We start from the raw sequence: 18,116 nt of genomic DNA on the forward strand, positions 1-18,116 counted from the left end.
TTGGAATTATCAACGGAGACACAAATACAAAGCATAATGCTATATTAGCTGATATTTACTGAAATTCTGTAAAAGCTTTGGGAGCATCCCATTAGATGCTCACAACAACCCTATGGCATAAATAATAGCAGTGTTAGCATTGAAAGGCAAACAAACTGAGGTACTGGAAAGCTAAATAAGTATGTTGCCTTAGGTCATGTCAGAGTTAGTTATGAATCCACTAAGGCCATCTAACCACTTAGCCAGCATCCCTGGATGTCCAATAAGTTGTTTCATTGAACTGCTTCATTCTTTAATCAATTCAGTCACTACCAGCTGGAGATGTGATAGAAGACAGCATGTGAATTAGTGTGGGCTTTTAGAAAAGACTGTTAAACTGGGCATGGTGGCAAATGCCTATAAACATGGGAAGTGGAGGCAAGATGCTCAGGAGTTCAAGATCATTCTAAAATGAAACAAAAGCAACCAACCAACCCATACACTCGATTCAGCTTTCATCTCTTATGAAACAGGGTCCTCTGACCTCCACACACTTGCTATGGCACATATACTCATACAGAGACAGACACATAGAATGTAAAGTTCTGAGCTTCAGCTCTTACAGAAAGGTATCTAAAACTGGAAAGTAATTGACAGATAAAGTACCTCAAAATTGAAGTATTGTCCTCCACAGAGCAGTGCATAGCCATACCTTCATATGGACTATAAACTGAGAAGGTACAGCCATTGTGCCCTGGATTTTTCCTGTGTCCAGTAGCATCCCTTTTGTCTCAGAGCAGTCCAGTAGTATTCCCTTTGGCTCAGGATAGCATGCACAGTTGGCCCAAATCAGCCATCAGTTGGTTATGCCTATGTATATTATCTAATTGTTTCTGTGATGTATGCACAGAGTTCTGTAGAGGTGACAGAGACCTTATGGCCCACAAAGCGCCTTTACTATTGAACTTTTCTGAAAGAGTATGGCAACCCCTGCTCCAGAACAAGAAGCAGTCTTCCACAGCTGAGCACCTTTTCTTTCTTTGGAGTACTAAGCACACGGGGTCAGCATCCCTGCTCCTCAAATGAACAAGTAAGCAGCGAAGAAGCTGTATAAATGACAACACTCTGTGAAAGAAAGCCAAGTTTTCACAATGCCATAAGGGGAAAAGAACTTTATAAGTAGAAAAAAAATCATTAAGTAACAGGATTTGCTTTGTTTTACATTAATTTCACTCCTTTAAACTGATTACAACTTCAAAGGCCCATTGCCCCTCATTCGAATTCAAACATATTCTTGTTTACAAAGAAAGAGTTAAAATGGAGCTGCTTGCTGTTCAAAGGCAAGAAGGACCACAGTGCTCAAGATTGGGAAAGCCCGGCAGTCATGTCAGTCAGTGCAAAATCTGCATTTTATTAAAGACATGTGGGAAGATCCATTCAAAAATACATTGTGCTCAGTAAAAATTAACCATCTCATGCTGTTAATGAAGGTAACCACAGAGTAGATATTTGTAGAATATGTACAGCAACAATAGAAATTTTACAGAAGTTTAGAATGGAATACATGCCAGAAAAAACTTGATAAGATGTACCAACACATGATACAAAGAGTTATAGAAACACTTTACAAATGGTTCATAATTAGCTTGTGAAGAATTGTAAGTATTCAACACTTTAAATTCAGTTTGGATTCAAAAATTAAAAAGATTAACAACCACATCACACCCTGGCCACAGTAAAAAGTATGGATTACACTTTATATAGTAGATTATAAAGTCTATGCAATTAAGAATGTCCACTGATTTTCATCTACCACATATCGGATGGCATATCCCTCTGGCTTATCCCAATTTTTGTTTTTACAAATGAACAGGGGTCTCAGTGTCACCCTGCCCTGTGTCTTCCCAGACTACGGTACCCTTCAAACCTAGTAAAGACCGAAGACACTCTGAGAATTATCTAAATATATACAGAATAACGACCTGAATTCAGAGTGGCACAAAGCAGTTCTTGAACTCTGGGGTAACTGTTTTGTTGGGCTTAATTGTCTCTGTTCATCAATGCAAGTTTACAGTGAGAACCCACTTCTTTCTATCACCGCATAGCCTGCTCCTCTCCCAGCCCAACTCCATCACTGACCAAAAAGAGTAAAGAAGGACAGGGAGAGAGATTGGTGACTAGAACCCACTGGTCATCAAGAGGGAAAATGGATTTTCTGCAAACTTTACTTTCCACTTTTGGAAAAAGGAAGCCAGTGTGGAAAGCATATATTCTCCACAAGGAAAAGCAGAGTCTTTCTCTGGAACTCAACTGAGTTTAACCAGAGCTTTTTGATGATTCTGGCAAGAAACACTTAAATCCCCCAAGAGGGACAAAAGTCAAGGCATCTACCTTTTCAATTCCTGGGTTTCTTCTGATTGGACCTGAAGCACAGCACTAGGACAAGCATGGCTATGCCTGAAATGAATCACATCAGCCTTATGGGAAGGGAAATCCCCAACCAAAGGAAGTCCTGAGGGATTCTCAGCCGGTCTGCCAAACAGGAGGGGACACGGAGGGACAGATAAGGCCTCTTTCTCCCTGATACTCTGCCTGGGAAGAGCAGCAAACAAGGCAACTTCTAATCTGCACACAACACGGAGACTGATTTCAGATTCCCAAGGAGGACCAATCGGACCGAGGATCAAAGGGGGTGTAGAGAGCTTACCCTTGTGAGAAAGGAAGGGCCTTAGAAGTGAAACCAGTTTCACTCCAGCAGTTCTGCTGGCCCTACAAATCCAGCGTATAGACTATGACACTTTTATTTATTTATTTTTCTGGCAAAACAAGAGACAACCCTCCCTTAAATGTGGGAGCAAACAGTTGAATGAAAATACAAGGCAGGTCAGGATCGTATTTAACAGCCTACAGTAAATAGAAAGAAAGTTGGGTCATGCCCAGAGAGGAAAAAAGTGGAGTAGGGACCAGGCCAAATGATGATGAATGAACAAAGCACTGTGGGCAACGATGGTTTATGTAAGAAACTGGTCTGCACAAAGTCTACCTTCTTGTATAGTACACTGAATTAAAAAAAAATAAATAAATAAAAAGAAAAGAAAAGAATCGCATGGGCAATAGGCCCAGAGTTTCCTAGTCACTTGGTTTTTCCCTTCAGGTGTTTGCAAACAGATAAGGGCTTTCCCTTTCTTGCATGGCTCCTCACTCATGGCTTTTAAGATCGACCTTTTAAATCAGTTCAGGCCCTTAAAGTATTCTAGACTTCAGCTGGTCAAGAAGCAAAAGAGGAAACCACAACCACTTACAAGTCTGGATTTGTTTGTCTGTTTATTTTCCTGATAATCTGGCCATTCACAATTTTGTAGGAACCTTCTCCTTAAGATTTCAGTCCTGGGAATGAGTGAAATTTGTACTGTCTTGTCTACAATCTCTTTTAAAGAAACCAGAACTGTTATTTCTTAAGTCCTAAGTGAGTTTTAAGGAACTTTTACTAGTGATGAACTAAAGGAGGCAAGGAAATAAATATCCCACTGCTTTCTGACTTGGAGTAGTGAAAACTATCATAGTCCCAGTTCACAGAAGTAGGCCATCTGTGGGTCTTCGTACGTACCCACATAGTGGGGTTCAATAGCCCACTCTAATACAGTAGGCAATGAACTCCCGAATGAAAAAGCAATGTCATCCAGAACACAGGTTCTGAGCACAAGAGATAATGCAGTTCTGCTGAGCCCCATCAGTGACTTCCAATGAGCTACTTATCGTCCTTGCCAAAAGTTCTGTGACCACTGAAACCTAGGGGAGCAGAATGGACACAGCCTTCTACACACTGGAAAAGTAATCCTCTGGCCTTTGAAAAAATTATACACATATGAGTTACTCTCAATACATGGCTAGAAGAAAATAAATGGCTTTTTTTCCTTATTTACTCTAAAGACTAGTTTAAGTGAGGATACTATGATATCAACTAAGAGGTACTGGGAAGGGAAAATGGGATAGCATTTCCTAGTGGAGTCCACTAATTTTCTGATTAGGAACATGCTAAACTGGCTAACTCTACAACCACAACATACTTTTATAATACACAGCATGACTAGAGACTGACCAGCATAGGTCTGCTTAGAATTAAAGTATACAACTGCATATGGTGAGTCTTAAAGCATGTTTTAAAACAGATTTAACCAAAGCATACAGCACAATACTTCTAGAATAGCCACATCACAACCACCAAGAAAGAGTTTTGCTTCTAATCAGTCTGCCATATGCTAATATTTTTAAAGAGCTATTAAATGACTTGAATAAAAAAAAAAAACAAAGACATTTTCTTTCGGTAGACACAGCTGAAAGCTATGATGCCTTTGAGCAGTTGGTAAAAATCATGCCAATCTGCCAGGCTGCTGCTTGCTTCTAAATATAAGCCTCATGGCTAAGAAAGATCTTCTAAGGATGCTAACCTAGAATTTAAGTTCTCAAACATATATAAAGTAACTCTGGTTTTCTCCCAAAGTATGCACCTTTTAGCAGGTCCAAGACAATGGAAACAAACAATAGGATCGCAAGGATCTGAGAACAGTGGTAGAGGATAATTAAAGAGAATACAATGCTGAGGAATTCACTCTTGCAGTTATAGAGCCTGGAAAGGCCAAGGCCAGAGGCAAATTCTGCAGAGTGGTTGGCCTGGAATGGTCTCAGGCAGGACTTCTTAACCTTGGTACTAGCAATGGGCCAAAACACTCTGGAGGTTGCCTAGCAACATCCCTGGCCTCCACCCACTAGATGCTGGGAGCAGCCCATGACAACCAAATGTCTGCAGACATTGTCAAATGTGCCCTGGTAGACAAAACTGCCCTGGGCTGAGAAGTGCTGCTGCAGAGATAGCTCACTTAAACTTCTTGGCTTCGGGCACTCTCTTCTGGTCTTGGGCTCTGGAGAGAGTCCTACACTTCAGTTAAGACTGAACAAAGATCAGTTAAAGTCTACTTAGAACTTCAGAAAAGAAAAAGATGATAGAGAAGTCAAATTAGAGAGACAGTGAAACCAAGGTTCTTGAAAGGTGATCAGCAATAGCTTCCTAACACAAAGAACTCCATAAGCCTTCAATTCAACCTTTGTGTCCTTTAGGATGTCAGCACAGATAACAGAACATGGATATCACCAATTCCCCCTCCTAAAGAAAATGTGGGGGTTTTGTGACTTTCAGTCAAGTCCTTCCTGCAGTGGATGACATCTTTTTGAGGCCATTGAATGACCAATCAGAAGGGGAAGTGACAGTTAAAAGCTAAGAGAGGGCTCATTAGATCTGAGAGAAAATGTTACTGCCCCCATCTGAGCAGGAAGAGAATGCATGGGATTGTAGATTCACTTATAGCTTATTGAGGATCAAGGGGAAGTCAGAACTGACAAGAGCTAAGAAGAGGATAAAAGAGCTAGCTCAGAAACACTAGTTGAAAACATTGTAGCTATTTTCTGGCTCAAATCTGGGAATGTAGGAAAAGTTAAGTGTTGACTTCACCAGTTAGGATTAGTTTGCTCTAGGTAGAAGGCAATTGTTCTAGCCCTTCTTTAAAGAACCATCAAGAATATAAATGTTCAGCAAACATCTGAGATCCCAGTGTTAGCAAAGATGACAACATGGGAAACCAGCCCCTTGGTGATGACGAGCCACGAATGCCACAGCATGGCAATGGGACCTCACAGTTCCTAAGTACACAGCACAGTGAGAAGTCTTTCCAGAGGAAACAAAATGTAGTTTCTGGTTTGCAAGGGGGGGGGGAGGGGATACAAAGGTACAGATCTAGTATGAAAAAGAAGAGTTAAATATACACCTTTTTAAAGTGTCATTATATCCAGGCAAAAACTGCTGAGGGTCTACCTCACTTGGATAATTGAAGAGTTTGCCTGGGAAAAGCCAGAATTCAGAGCTACCCAGACAGTACTGAACTGGTAACAGAAACAAGACAGGAAAAGAACGCAAGAGCATGCAAATGAATCAAATTGTTTCCATGATAGTACCCAGTTGAGTTTCATTTTAGTGCCTATTATACTTATTAAAATTAAATAAAAAGCACCTTAAAATGACCTCTATATATAATCAATACACATCATTAATAGTATTTATATAAATATGCAATATGCACACAATTTAAGCTTCAAAGAATCTAAGACCTTTATAATCTTCATTATCATCAGTGCTATGATTCTCAAAATTTCAGGGAAGGGTTAACAGTTACTCAGCAGATTTCAGTGATAGCTGACTTTATTTGGGGACTGACACTCTCGGAATTCTGGAATAAGTAGTAAATACTGAAAAGTTACCTCTTTGAAGGATGGGAGTGATTTCTAAAAGTCTTATTGCTAAGAGACTACTTTCAAAACTCTATGACTATTGATAGATGATGAGGTGTTTGAGTTTTTTGTTTGTTTTTTTGTTGTTTTGTTTTTTGTTTTTTTTTTTTTTTTTTTTTTTGTCAAAGATGGTCCAGAGACAGGTGGGTATAATGCTTGCTGGCCAGAGGCCTTATAATACTTGATGATACTTGATAGTAACTCGGGAGTGGAGAGTGATCAAATGAGAGAAGGATGTAGTCCTGTTCTGATGGATGGAGTGTATGTATATACAGGTGTACATGATGACCTTGTTATAAATGGACAGTCCCAGGAAGGAAAAAAGGACATAGCAATTTTCTCTACATCTGGAATTGCTTCAGGAGCCTTATAAATATATTAGAAGAGCAACAACAGTAACAACAACAGCAACAACAACAACAACAACAACAACAAAGCAGTTAGAAGAAGAAATGCCATTCACATAGCTCAGATCCCACCTGAAGGCAAGAGTCTCCAGGAGGGTGGACAGCATTCAGGAGCATAGAGCTGGTTTGCAAGATCCGCAGACAGGTGCCTCTTACAACCTCACAACAAGGAATGTTCACTGGCAAATCTTTGGTCTATACTCTAACACTACTGTTAAGTGGAAGAGCACATTCTCTGTAAAGACCCATGCACACCACTTCTGTCTGCCCTTCTCTCGTGTGCCAGTTAATGTCCCTGGACACAAATGAGAGCCAAGTGTCTGAGAACAGAAATGAGGCCTGTTGGGCTCCTTACTGACTTATCCAACCTTCTTCTCCTGTGGGCCTGGAAAGAGATGCTGTATTTGTCTGCTACCAAGGATCATGTCTAGAGGCTACTGCTGGGGCCAAAAAGTTCAGCAAAGTTTATACTGTTACAATCACATGTAGCCACAATTCAACTCCCTTTATTATAAGTATAATACTCACTTATCACAAATGTATAAAAATATGGCAGATAGTGTCATAACGATACTTTCTTTAAATGAATATATTTATAAAACAGACAGTTCTTTACCATATATATTTATAGTTATATAGAATAAAATACTCCTGATGCAATATATAAATGTTACTGTTTAGTTTTTATAGAAACTACTGTAGCTGTCCCACTGCTTCACAATGTTCCAAACAGCTCAAAATAACTTTACATTATAACATAAAAGGTATGATTATAACAGTACAATATTAATTATAAATAAATGTTACAAATCCTATCAAATATGGAAGCTTAGAAAACAATTTAAGACATACAGTTCATCTGCTAACCCTTCAAAGGGATACTCCTAGATTACAATAAACCCCACATTTAGTCTAGTCAGAAAAAAATATGTGGTAAGGGCATTGGTCAACATGAATTCTTCTATCCCTCACATCCAGGATACACCCTGGCTTCCCCAAGTTCAACAGAGATTGCACTAAAGCTGGAATGTAATGGGGAGAAACTGGCAAGAATTTCTTCTTCCTCAATGGCACACTCTATCCATTCTCACACAAGACCTGTGGGGAGTGGTGATCCCTAAGGAACTCCCGTGGCTCTAAGATCCCTGACTAGCATTTGTGGCTGCAAGGAGCCAGATGGCCCCCCTCACACACAATATTGCACACACCTTCATAAAGCTGAAAATACTGGCTTATTACCCTGGCCCAACCCATTTCCCAGCCCACCCTGAACCCTCCCCTCCCAACTGGCTTGTCCCCCCCCCCACATAAACACCCTCCATCCCAGCATAAATTACAAGGCTGTCTCTTTTAAATCATTCAGATTTGGCATTCGTGAGCGATTTGTTCTGTTATAAGGATGCCCGTTTGGCCCACTCTTGGCACCCAGCTGTTCAGAATAGGAAGGCCCCTCTGTGGCACTCCTGGTCACAGAGGACACGTGCCAACCAGGATCCATCTGACCTGGTAACTGAAGGGTTGGTCTGCCTTTTGGTGTAGGCTCCTGCCGGATGTTGCTGCTCCCACCAGAGGCCTGACTCAGAGGGTGAATCCGAATTTCTGAGAAGGAATTTTTGGCTTGTTGAGCTGTTAAGGGCTGGAACCGAGGATCTGAAGAAGCTGGGTGATTGGTTGATGAAGACAGATGCAACAGCTTCCGAAGGGATTTTAGTGGTTGGCTCTGAAAGAAAGATTCAGGTATGCACAAGATTTAATTTAGAGTAGGTGAAGGAGATGGAAGGCCATGGAGATCAGGTGCAAGGTAACTAAAGAGAGGCAGGAAGGGAGGCCACACAGCTGGATGGGCTAGTCCAGCTCTATCTGGTCTCCGGGTTTTCTCAAATAAGATTTTAGTCACTGCCTTTTAAATGAAAGACCTAGAAATCTAGGGGAAAAAATAACTATAGGGCCCCAAAGGTAGCACATGAAGGTCAGGGCTCCTTTGATCCGGCTCTATTCTGTCTTTACCATGTTTCTCATTTTTCAGACCCAGAAAGGAGAAACAGCAGATGTGGGTGTGCCTCTCCTTTTTTGAGAAGACGTCCCAAATAAGTCTTCACTTCTAGTTCACCAGTGTTATGGATAATCTTAATTGTGGAATGGCTGGCTTTAGAATCCCTGTGGAAATATACCTCTGGGTGTGTTTGTGATGGTGTTTCTAAAGAGATTTTACTAAGGTGGGAAGACCTACTCTGAATGTGGGCAGCAACATCCCAGAAGCTGGTGTCCTTGACTGAATGAAAAAAGAAAGTAGGGGGGAGGGGTATGGGAAACTTTCGGGATAGCATTTGAAATGTAAATAAAGAAAATAAAAAAAAAAAAGAAATGAAAAAAAAAAGAAAAAAGAAAGTAACCTGAATACTGGTACTCATCTCTCTTTTTCCTGATTGTGGATACAGTGTGACCTGCTGTCATGCCTTCCCCATTGTGATGGACTGTACCCTCCATTTGTAAAGATATTTTGCCACAGCAATGGCAGAAGTAATTAATACAACTGGATAGAACTTGGATATATAACCATATGTAGCTGCAAGAGTAGCTGGAAAAAATGTAGTTTTAGGTATTGATGCAGTGAATTATTGGATAGCAGTTTCCCTTTTTGATACTACATCTTCATGTTCTATGCTGTATTTTACTGACTCATTTTCATCTTTTTGATGTGGGAATGGTACAGTTTGGGTACTAAAAATACAAAGCATTTCAACTGCCCACAGAAACCCTGGTTAGTGGACTTCTTGCCTACAGAATGGCTGCTGGTCAAAGACTCTATAGGGCACAGCACTGTGGAAGGGAGATTGGTGAGGAAACAGAAGGCCAAGACCTAGATGAGATCTGTCCCTCACTGGCCAACTATTTCAGTTAACTCCTGAGACTTAAGTTTCTCCATGGTGAAAGGCAACACTTCTTCCTCTACCTTAAGCATGACATGCAGGAGAGGCATAGAAAGCCAAGTATGGCAGTATATGATTTAATCCTAGATAGATGTGTGGGAGGCTGAGACAAGAGAATCACAAATTTGAGGATAGTTTAGGAAACTTTTCAAGATTATCTCAAAACAAAAAACAAAACAACAGACACACACACACACACACACACACACACACACACACACCATAAACAAACCAATCTACTACTGAAGCAACACAGGCTGGCAAAACTCAAAAGTACTTTTATCCTGAGTGCCGTGCCATGGTATAAGCCACATGCATACCAGCAATTGGTCAACTTTGAATCACATTGATAATCTCTAGGAAAACTGTAAGATTTGAAGAAACAGGGTGCTAATCACCAAGGTAAATGAACTGAGAAACAACTCAAGGAGAAATAGCTTCTAGGAAAGCACCTCTCACTAGCTCTATGACATTTTTCCCAAAGAAAGCTGTGGGGTCCCTTTAGGAGGTGGCAGAGTGTTCTATGCACTGGAGGTATTCAAAGTGTGTCTTTCTCTACCCTCATTCCTTTTATGTACCTCAGGGTGGCCTCCAACTCTTGATCCTCCTTGCTCCTTGCCTTTATGTAGCCCAGGCTGGCCTGGATTTCTGTTTATATAGCTCAGTATAGTTTCAAATTATTCATGCTCCTGCCTCCAATTCTCAAGTGTTGAGATTATAGGTCTGAGGCATCATTCTTGACTACTTTTTTATTTTTATTAAAATGATAAAAACGAGTCCTTCCTAGTCAATTTGAGAAAATTATCAAGCAATTATAATAATCCAGAATCAGCTGGAGACATGAAGTGACTATAAAGGGGCCCCTTAGCATCAGGCTCTCAGATCTTTGTGTTCCTATATTGAGTAAGTATTCCCCTTCTCGCCAAATTAGGATATCTCATTCCCTATGCCCCCTTTACCCTTAGAAGAGATTATGCTATAAGTAAAAAATATAAATGACCAGGCAAAAAGAATGGCAATTTTGGAGAACTTCTGCTTTTAGCTCCAAGTAACAGGTTATAGTGAAAGAAGACAGATCTATAGTCCTAGCATGTGGGACAGAAAGCAGGAGGATTGCTAGTTTTAGATCAGTTTGGATTACAAAGCAAATTGCAGGACTAACTGGTAAAATTCATTCTTGGGGGGGGGACAAAACAGAAAACCTATAAAAATTAGAGCCACTGCTTCTAAACTCCCCAAATTTGGTTAAAATAAACATGGTAGATTATGTCACTATATTTTATTAGGGGGTATTGAAGAAATGTAATACCGAAACACTTCCAATAAGGATAACTGTTTTAAACATATATGTTAATTACTTGAAAAAGAAAGAGACTAAAACTCTCCATATGGCAGCTAAATATAACCCCATGTTACTCTACTATATGCAGTTCCTAATAAAAGTGTTTGCCTTTCTTTATAAAAATGGTTTGGATTTCAAAAGTTATAATATTCTTTCAAGAAAGCTTCTACTATCTGGCTTTCAAGGCCGGATTTATATGCTACCATCTTTAAGGTAACCTTATTCTTCTCACGATCTCAGTTTATCCTCACCAATATTTCATAGCATAACTTACTTTGTAGTATGGTCTTCATGAATCTTTGTCTCCTGAGCTGTAGCCTACTTGTGGGCTAGGACTACTTCTTGTTCATCTCTCCACATTGTTCCACTACTCTCCCCAGCTAGGTGAAGGGTAGTGGAGGCTTGCTTTATTCACAGTGAGAATAACTGATGTAGGATTCATCCTGATTTGCAAAACAGCACCAAGGCTATTCATTACGGTCGATTTGGGGGAAGCTATTTTTTTTCCTTCCTTGATTTCCCATCCTGAAAATCTGGGAGTGATGTAGGCTACACTCACCTGGGTCTGTAGATCTGCGAGCTTCTCAGGTCGCCACTCCTTTGGTCTGCTGCTTGCAGTGCTAGAAGAATGAATGGCTTTCTGTAAGGTCAAGAGGTCAGGACCATCAGTGTTGGGCACCTAGAGGGAAAGATAGAGAAGGATTCAACAAGCATGCCACTAACCTTAACATAGACAACAGCACCCAAGAGGAGACCCAAACTGAAAAGTAAACTGAACTAAACCAAATTTCAAAAGAGAGAAAAAAAAGACCCAGTAAGTAAACCAAAATCCTCCAAATGTTCATGATGCAAGTAGTGCTAGTTAAAGTCTGCTGCCTTCTTAGTAATTTTCCCTGCGTTAGGAAAAATTGGCAGATGTCATGCAGCTCGGTTAAAACCTTAACCCTTAAAGCATTCCCATGCTGTTAGTTAGTTTCAGTAGCTGTAAGAGAGAGCAGTTAAAGTGGGCTGGACCAGGAACTGCTGTGGTATCCTCATTTCATATTGTAGTTAGGTTATGAACCAGTTCAATAAAACAAAAACAAAATTTCATGCTGGGAATATGATGCAAAATCTGTATTCGATGCTGCCAAAGAAGTCTAGGGAGCTTTCAAGGAGAGAAAAAGCAGGGGGGTATGGTTTGAATCACAGTCCCAAACCACTGCCCAGTAAATCTGGGTCTGCCATTGTAGGCTTAGAAACTGCTGGAAATTTATGCCACAAATTCCAAATGAATGCAATTGGTCTCTATTCAGTGGCTTTAGTGGACAAAAGGAGACTTATGCCAAATGCCAAGCAAAAGCCATGGCTTTACACCTAGTGACTAGCAAAAGCTAGAGGCAGGCAAGGAAGAGCAAGTTATCAACTAGTACAAGCTGCTTTTCTCATGGAGCCTGCTAGCTCAAATAATTTGGTCAATTTAAAGTTGGTTTTAAAGAAACAAAGTGCCAACCGAATAGTAACAAAGTCCATGCAAGTGAGCCAAGTGCAAAGACATTTGTGGACTGTAAATGTTAATCAAATTCTTTACAGGAATTAAAAGATTTCAAGAATGCCAATAATTGGCTAATCAGCTCATCCAAACCAGCCTTACTAGTTTGTTTAGTAGGCGTATGCGACAACATCTTTAACTGATGTAGAAAACCCAGAATATATATATATATATATATATATATATATATATATATATATATATATATATATATATCCATATATCCCAGTGAATTTATGGAACTGGCCCAGGTACTTAACTAGCACAAAGATTATGACCCCATGAAAATAAGACATGCTGTCATCATCAGTAAAACAAGTTTACTGGAGCAGTTTTCAGGGCTACGATATGTAAAAACGGGTACCATGGGTGGAGTGACTACAGGAAGCTTTTTCAAAGAAGAACTATGCTTTAAATGATTCTTTGAATTAAAAAGAGGAAAGAGGGATTTCTTGATGCTTGGATTCTCCCCGTTGGTGGAGTCTGTCTGTAATATAAGATACAAATGAGCTAATTGCAAAAAAAAAAAAAAATAAGTAAAATAAATAGGTGCTTTAATTGAAACAACTAGCCCTTGGTAGCCCTCAAATGATTAAATATTAACAATCATGGAAAGAAGATCTGTGCTATGCATCTAAAGAGATTATCTATTATTTTTCACCTGGAAACAATAATGTAAGTTTACACAAGTACAAAATTTTTCAGAGTCTATACAATGGTTATGAGCAATAGTCTAGGAATGCCTGAGACCTTTAGGCATCTGCTTACATTATGTTCAATTAGGAATTTGTTCATTGTCAAAAATAAGACTGTTTGGAAGAATTGTGTTTAATGAGTTACTGATGAACTCCAGCCTTTACTAATTGTTAGGATTTCAGTAACTAAGAGATTCTACCATATGGATTATTTTTTTTATAAAAGAAAATATACTTTAAGTCCTTTTGATCTTTTTGGTCAATTATCTAGAGCCAGTAAATATCACACGGGAGATGATTAGCAGTGTTGTGGAATACTAAGGTTAGGTGGGCAGCCCTACATTACACTGTTAGAAATATATACCTAGCCGGGTGTGGTGGCACACGCCTTTAATCCCAACACTTGGGAGGCAGAGGCAGGCGGATTTCTGAGTTCGAGGCCAGCCTGGTTTACAAAGTGAGTTCCAGGACAGCCAGGGCTATACAGAGAAACCCTGTCTCGAAAAACCAAAAAAAAAAAAAAAAGAGAGAGAGAGAAATATATACCTCATTTAAAATATCTGGTACAATTCAGAATTCTGGGTTTCAAGCAAAGAGATACAAGTTTAATCTTCAGGGCTGGTAAGATGGATCAGTAGGGCACTTTGCAACCAGAGACTGAATTCCCAGAACTCACATAAAAGTCAACAGCGAGGACTGACTCCACAAAGTTACCCTCTGACCTCTATATACCAAGGCCCCTGTGCACTCCTCCCTCAGATCATGCACACACAATAACTTTTAAAAGTTCAGTTTTTATATTGAAGTATCATTTCAAGTTGAGATACTAAGTAAGATCCAATTACCAAGCTGGCAAAGTCAACATATGCTCTGGGGACTTATGTAATTCCCTAGGTAGACAAAGCCAGATTCTCCAAGGCAACTTCCAGACTTGCTGGAGTCAAAGCAGGCACCTTTACAGTACAGAACGATTTTTGGTACCTCTTTTCTATCTTTTGGCTACCTCAGTGGTCAGAGAACAAGTGTATAGAAATTCAGTAAGATCATCTCTTCATTGTTGCATGTATGAAGACATCTATGTAAATATCTGAGTTTTCCTGTTTTAATGAGAGAAACCCTGACTTACAGGGAAAGCCAGCTTTAGTTCTAACTCTGTGTGACTTCGCACAGGTCAACCACTTGCCTGTCTCAGCTCCTAATCTAGTAAAAGAGATTTAGGATTAGCTATACTACGTACATCTGGCAGCAGATTTAAGTTTCTTGGAATCTTGTGTAAAAGTTTCAACACCATCAATTTTTTGGTTTGTCTTACTTAGCTTTCTAGTTATTGAATTTTAGAAAGTAAAAGCAGGTTCCCTTTTGAAAGTTCATTTAACGAAAGCAGAGTTAAGTTAATGCCAGGCCTCAATGCCTGGGGTTTGGCACTCTGTCTGTAGTATTCTTTGGAAATCTGACTCTAGATTTCAAAACTCTTACATTTTATTCTTAAATTAAAGATGCAGAGGTATAAAAAAAATTCAGTTTGGAAAACTGAAGGCATCATGATCTGTGGAAAGCTTTTCTGAGGTTAGTATAAATATTTAATAAAACATTTAAGAGAGAGGATGATAGAGAACAGTAATTTTTTTATTACCCTAACCTATACTATTTAAATATCTAGAATTTGATCCAAATCTTGAATAATCGGGTCAGGCAAGATGTGTATACTTCATTTGGCTATAGTTAGGCAAGGGCTTTAGGTTTAATGTTGATCTGAGGCAGACATGTATTAAAATCTAAATTTATATACAAGACAGCCTCAATTCTTCTACCCTTCCTACTTTCTACAACTCAATCACATCACAGGATTGTAGGGATGTAGTTAACGAAATCCCACAACATTTATAACAGTGGCCAGGAAGAGGTGTGGAAGGATAACGCTTACAATAGGTAATGCATTCTATAGACACTAGGCAGAGTTTAATGTTTTAGCACTTAAATTATTTTAAACATCCGAAAGCAAAGGCAATCCTATTTCTTCACTTTTTAATACAGTTTCAGCAACAAATATAGTTGAGTGGCATTTTGATTTGACATTTCAGTTTAGGCAAGTTTTAGTAAGTTTTAAGTACCCTTTTCCACCCCCACAAACATTTCAGAAATATCATGTAACCATTAAAATAAAGCAGAAAACAGAGACAAGTGTGCATGCGTGCACAGGTATACACACGCACACGCACACGCACACGCACACACACACACACACACACACACACACACACTTTCCTCCACACATGTATGCATAGGCTAAAAAGCTCCTGTCTGTGGTACATTGGGCAAGATTAACAACAATGTTTTCTTTTTTATATTTTCTTTTGATAATGAAATGTTTTGGCGGTGGTTTGAGGCACGCTTTCTCATAGAGCTCTGGCTACTCTGAAACTCACTGTGTAGAGCAGGCTGGCCATGAACACACAGAGATCTCCCTGTTTCTGTCTCCTGAGTACTGGAAGGAAAAGCCGACAATACCATGCTCAGAGCTTAAAGTCATTTATTTGGAATGAAATACTTGCATCTAATATGCAAAGGAAAGAATGCTTTTCACAGGTCTAGATGTAAAGGGGCCTTAAAAATATGGTTAGGGGCTAGAGAAATGGCTCAGCTTTAAAGAGGACTATCTGTTCTTCCAGAGGATACAGTTTTGAGTCCCAGCACACACATAGCAGCTCACAAATGTCCCTAGTTCCAGGAAACCCAATGCCCAATGCCCTCTTCTGGTATTTGTGGGCACCAGGCACACAAGTAGTGAACAAACATATGCAGGCAAAACCACTATACACGGTGTTTGTTTATATATAATTGTTATAATCAACACAAAAACACGTATAAGGTTTCTCAAACATCTTTGAGACTAATATCCTTAGTATGAGTTATATACTTTCCTACAATCATCTGTTTCTTTAATTACCACTAAGCTCTATTTTCTAATTTTCATGATGGCTTGAAGGGCCCCAGAAGCATTTAGTCTACTAATCGTATAGATAAAGCCAATGTGATTAGGCCAATTTTCTTCTTTAAATGAATGAGAATAAATCTTGTGTGAAATAAAACTAAAGTCAAAATCCCAAATTATTGAAAGTGGCTAATCCAACATCACTTAGTCATCAGGGTACAATAAAATGAAGGAAGGCAGGCTCTTTTTGAGTGAGCTGCCCCTACTGCTGTCTTGGAGCCTTGTCTTTCTTCCCCATTTTCTCTTGTTACTAGCTAGATTAGAATTTCCACTTGAATGGTTCCACAAACTGATGAGTCCAGTCAAGTGGGGCTGGCCCATTGTTCAGATGTAGAGCTCCTAGGGGCTGAGGTGCAGCCTGCCTCACAACGCCACCATAAGTGAAACAGCAAGCCCTGAAATGTCAGATGAAATTGTACCTCTATGACTAGAAGCCAGGGAAGAATGAGGCATGATGGTTATTTATGAATTTCAGGATTTAAATGTAAACCAAAACCATTTCCTAAGTTTTTGCATATCTCTATGCTCCCAGGGAGAAACAAATCCCGTGTGTCTTCATAGTTTTTACAGCAATCTAAATTCACATGGATAAGTAGTTTATTGAGAGAGGCTTAAAAGTATTTTCTGATCCAATTTAAGTTTCTTTTACTCCTTGAGATTCTGCTGAATCTAGAAAAGCTTTGTGAGAGAATGGTAATGAAAGATTTCAGAAAGAGCTGTCTACAATATATGCACACTAAGAAATTAAGTCTGATTGCTCCGTGTAGAGGGTAACATGTATTCACAGAATAACATAGAATCCCATGATACAGACAGACTTTAGTCTTGTACTTACTGTTGGAGTTTTCTTCTTTTTCTTTTTCATTGACCTGAAAAAACCTTGCTTCTCCTTTTCTTTGAGTTGATCGGAATGACTAATGTTTTCAGGACTTTTCCTAAATGAGAAGACATTTTTTTAAATCATATAGATCTTTGAATTATTCTCTTGCTACAGTGTGACAAACATAATGAAGGCTGAAAATGTGTGATACCAGATTCAATCAGCCATGAAGAATTGAGCCCACAGGTAAAGGTCCTCTAAAAAGCACAGAGGGAACCAAATCTAATCAGCATAGGGAATGGCTGTTCTTTGGCACAGGCTTGATCACACTAGCAATTTGAGCACTATTATAAATGATCTGTAACTGCTCTTTGGGACCATTTTCCTGCTGCTGAAAATCTCTGAATTAGAAATTCTGCAAAATGCATGGCTTAGAGGATGCTTCCTCTGTAACTCTCCAAGGGAAAGAGCAGAAACATTTCCAATACCTTCATTTTTCTATTTACCTTCTAAAAACCAGCTCAACAAGTTTATTATTAGTAGCTTGCCAAGTTACAAAACATAAAAAAAAATCAATGCTGCTATAGAAACATTATTAATGGAAGTAAAAATTGCCCCAAACTGGAAAATTCCTACTTATTAAACCTTTAATCTATTACACCTAAATAAAAAATACTCAAGGAAAATAATGTAGACATGATGTATGCTCTAACACAGTATGCTCAAGGTGTGTGTGTGTGTGTGTGTGTGTGTGTGTGTTAAAGAATCATTCTAGCTGAAAATACTGACATTAAGATTGCTAGCACATCAAGTCTCTGCAAGACTAGGTGCTTCCTCTCCCACAGAGGCTAGACAAGGCAGCCCAGCTGGTAGAACATATTCCACACATAGGGAACAGCTTTTGGTATCACCTCTGCTCCAGTTGTTCAGAACCCACATGAAGGTCAAGCTTCACATCTGCTACATATGTGCAGAGGGCTTAGGTCCAGCCCACGTATGTTCTTTGGTTAGTGGTTCAGTCTCTGAGAGCTTCCGAGGGTATGGAGATATCTAGGGGGGCTTCTACTCTATCTCAGAGAAG

General features: G+C 39.4%; 1 protein-coding gene across 3 annotated transcripts in view; it reads right to left on the bottom strand.

Moving 5' to 3' along the window:
• Window positions 1–8,019: 8,019 nt before the first annotated feature.
• Window positions 8,020–18,116, bottom strand: part of Cdkl5 (cyclin dependent kinase like 5) — a 188,164-nt gene continuing 178,067 nt past the window's right edge. For 2 of the 3 annotated variants that reach the window (XM_029534143.1, XM_029534144.1), the window contains 4 exons: window positions 17,051–17,150; window positions 12,893–13,015; window positions 11,557–11,676; window positions 8,020–8,445 (listed from right to left, as the gene is read on the bottom strand). In XM_029534143.1, coding sequence (XP_029390003.1) covers window positions 8,059–8,445; window positions 11,557–11,676; window positions 12,893–13,015; window positions 17,051–17,150 — 730 coding nt within the window. In that variant the 3' untranslated portion in view covers window positions 8,020–8,058. The remainder of the gene's footprint in view (window positions 8,446–11,556; window positions 11,677–12,892; window positions 13,016–17,050; window positions 17,151–18,116) is intronic. The other variant, XM_029534145.1, reaches the window with a different exon arrangement.

This window comes from Mus pahari, chromosome X (assembly GCF_900095145.1).
Source record: "Mus pahari chromosome X, PAHARI_EIJ_v1.1, whole genome shotgun sequence".
In the NCBI taxonomy this organism is placed as follows: domain Eukaryota; kingdom Metazoa; phylum Chordata; class Mammalia; order Rodentia; family Muridae; genus Mus; species Mus pahari.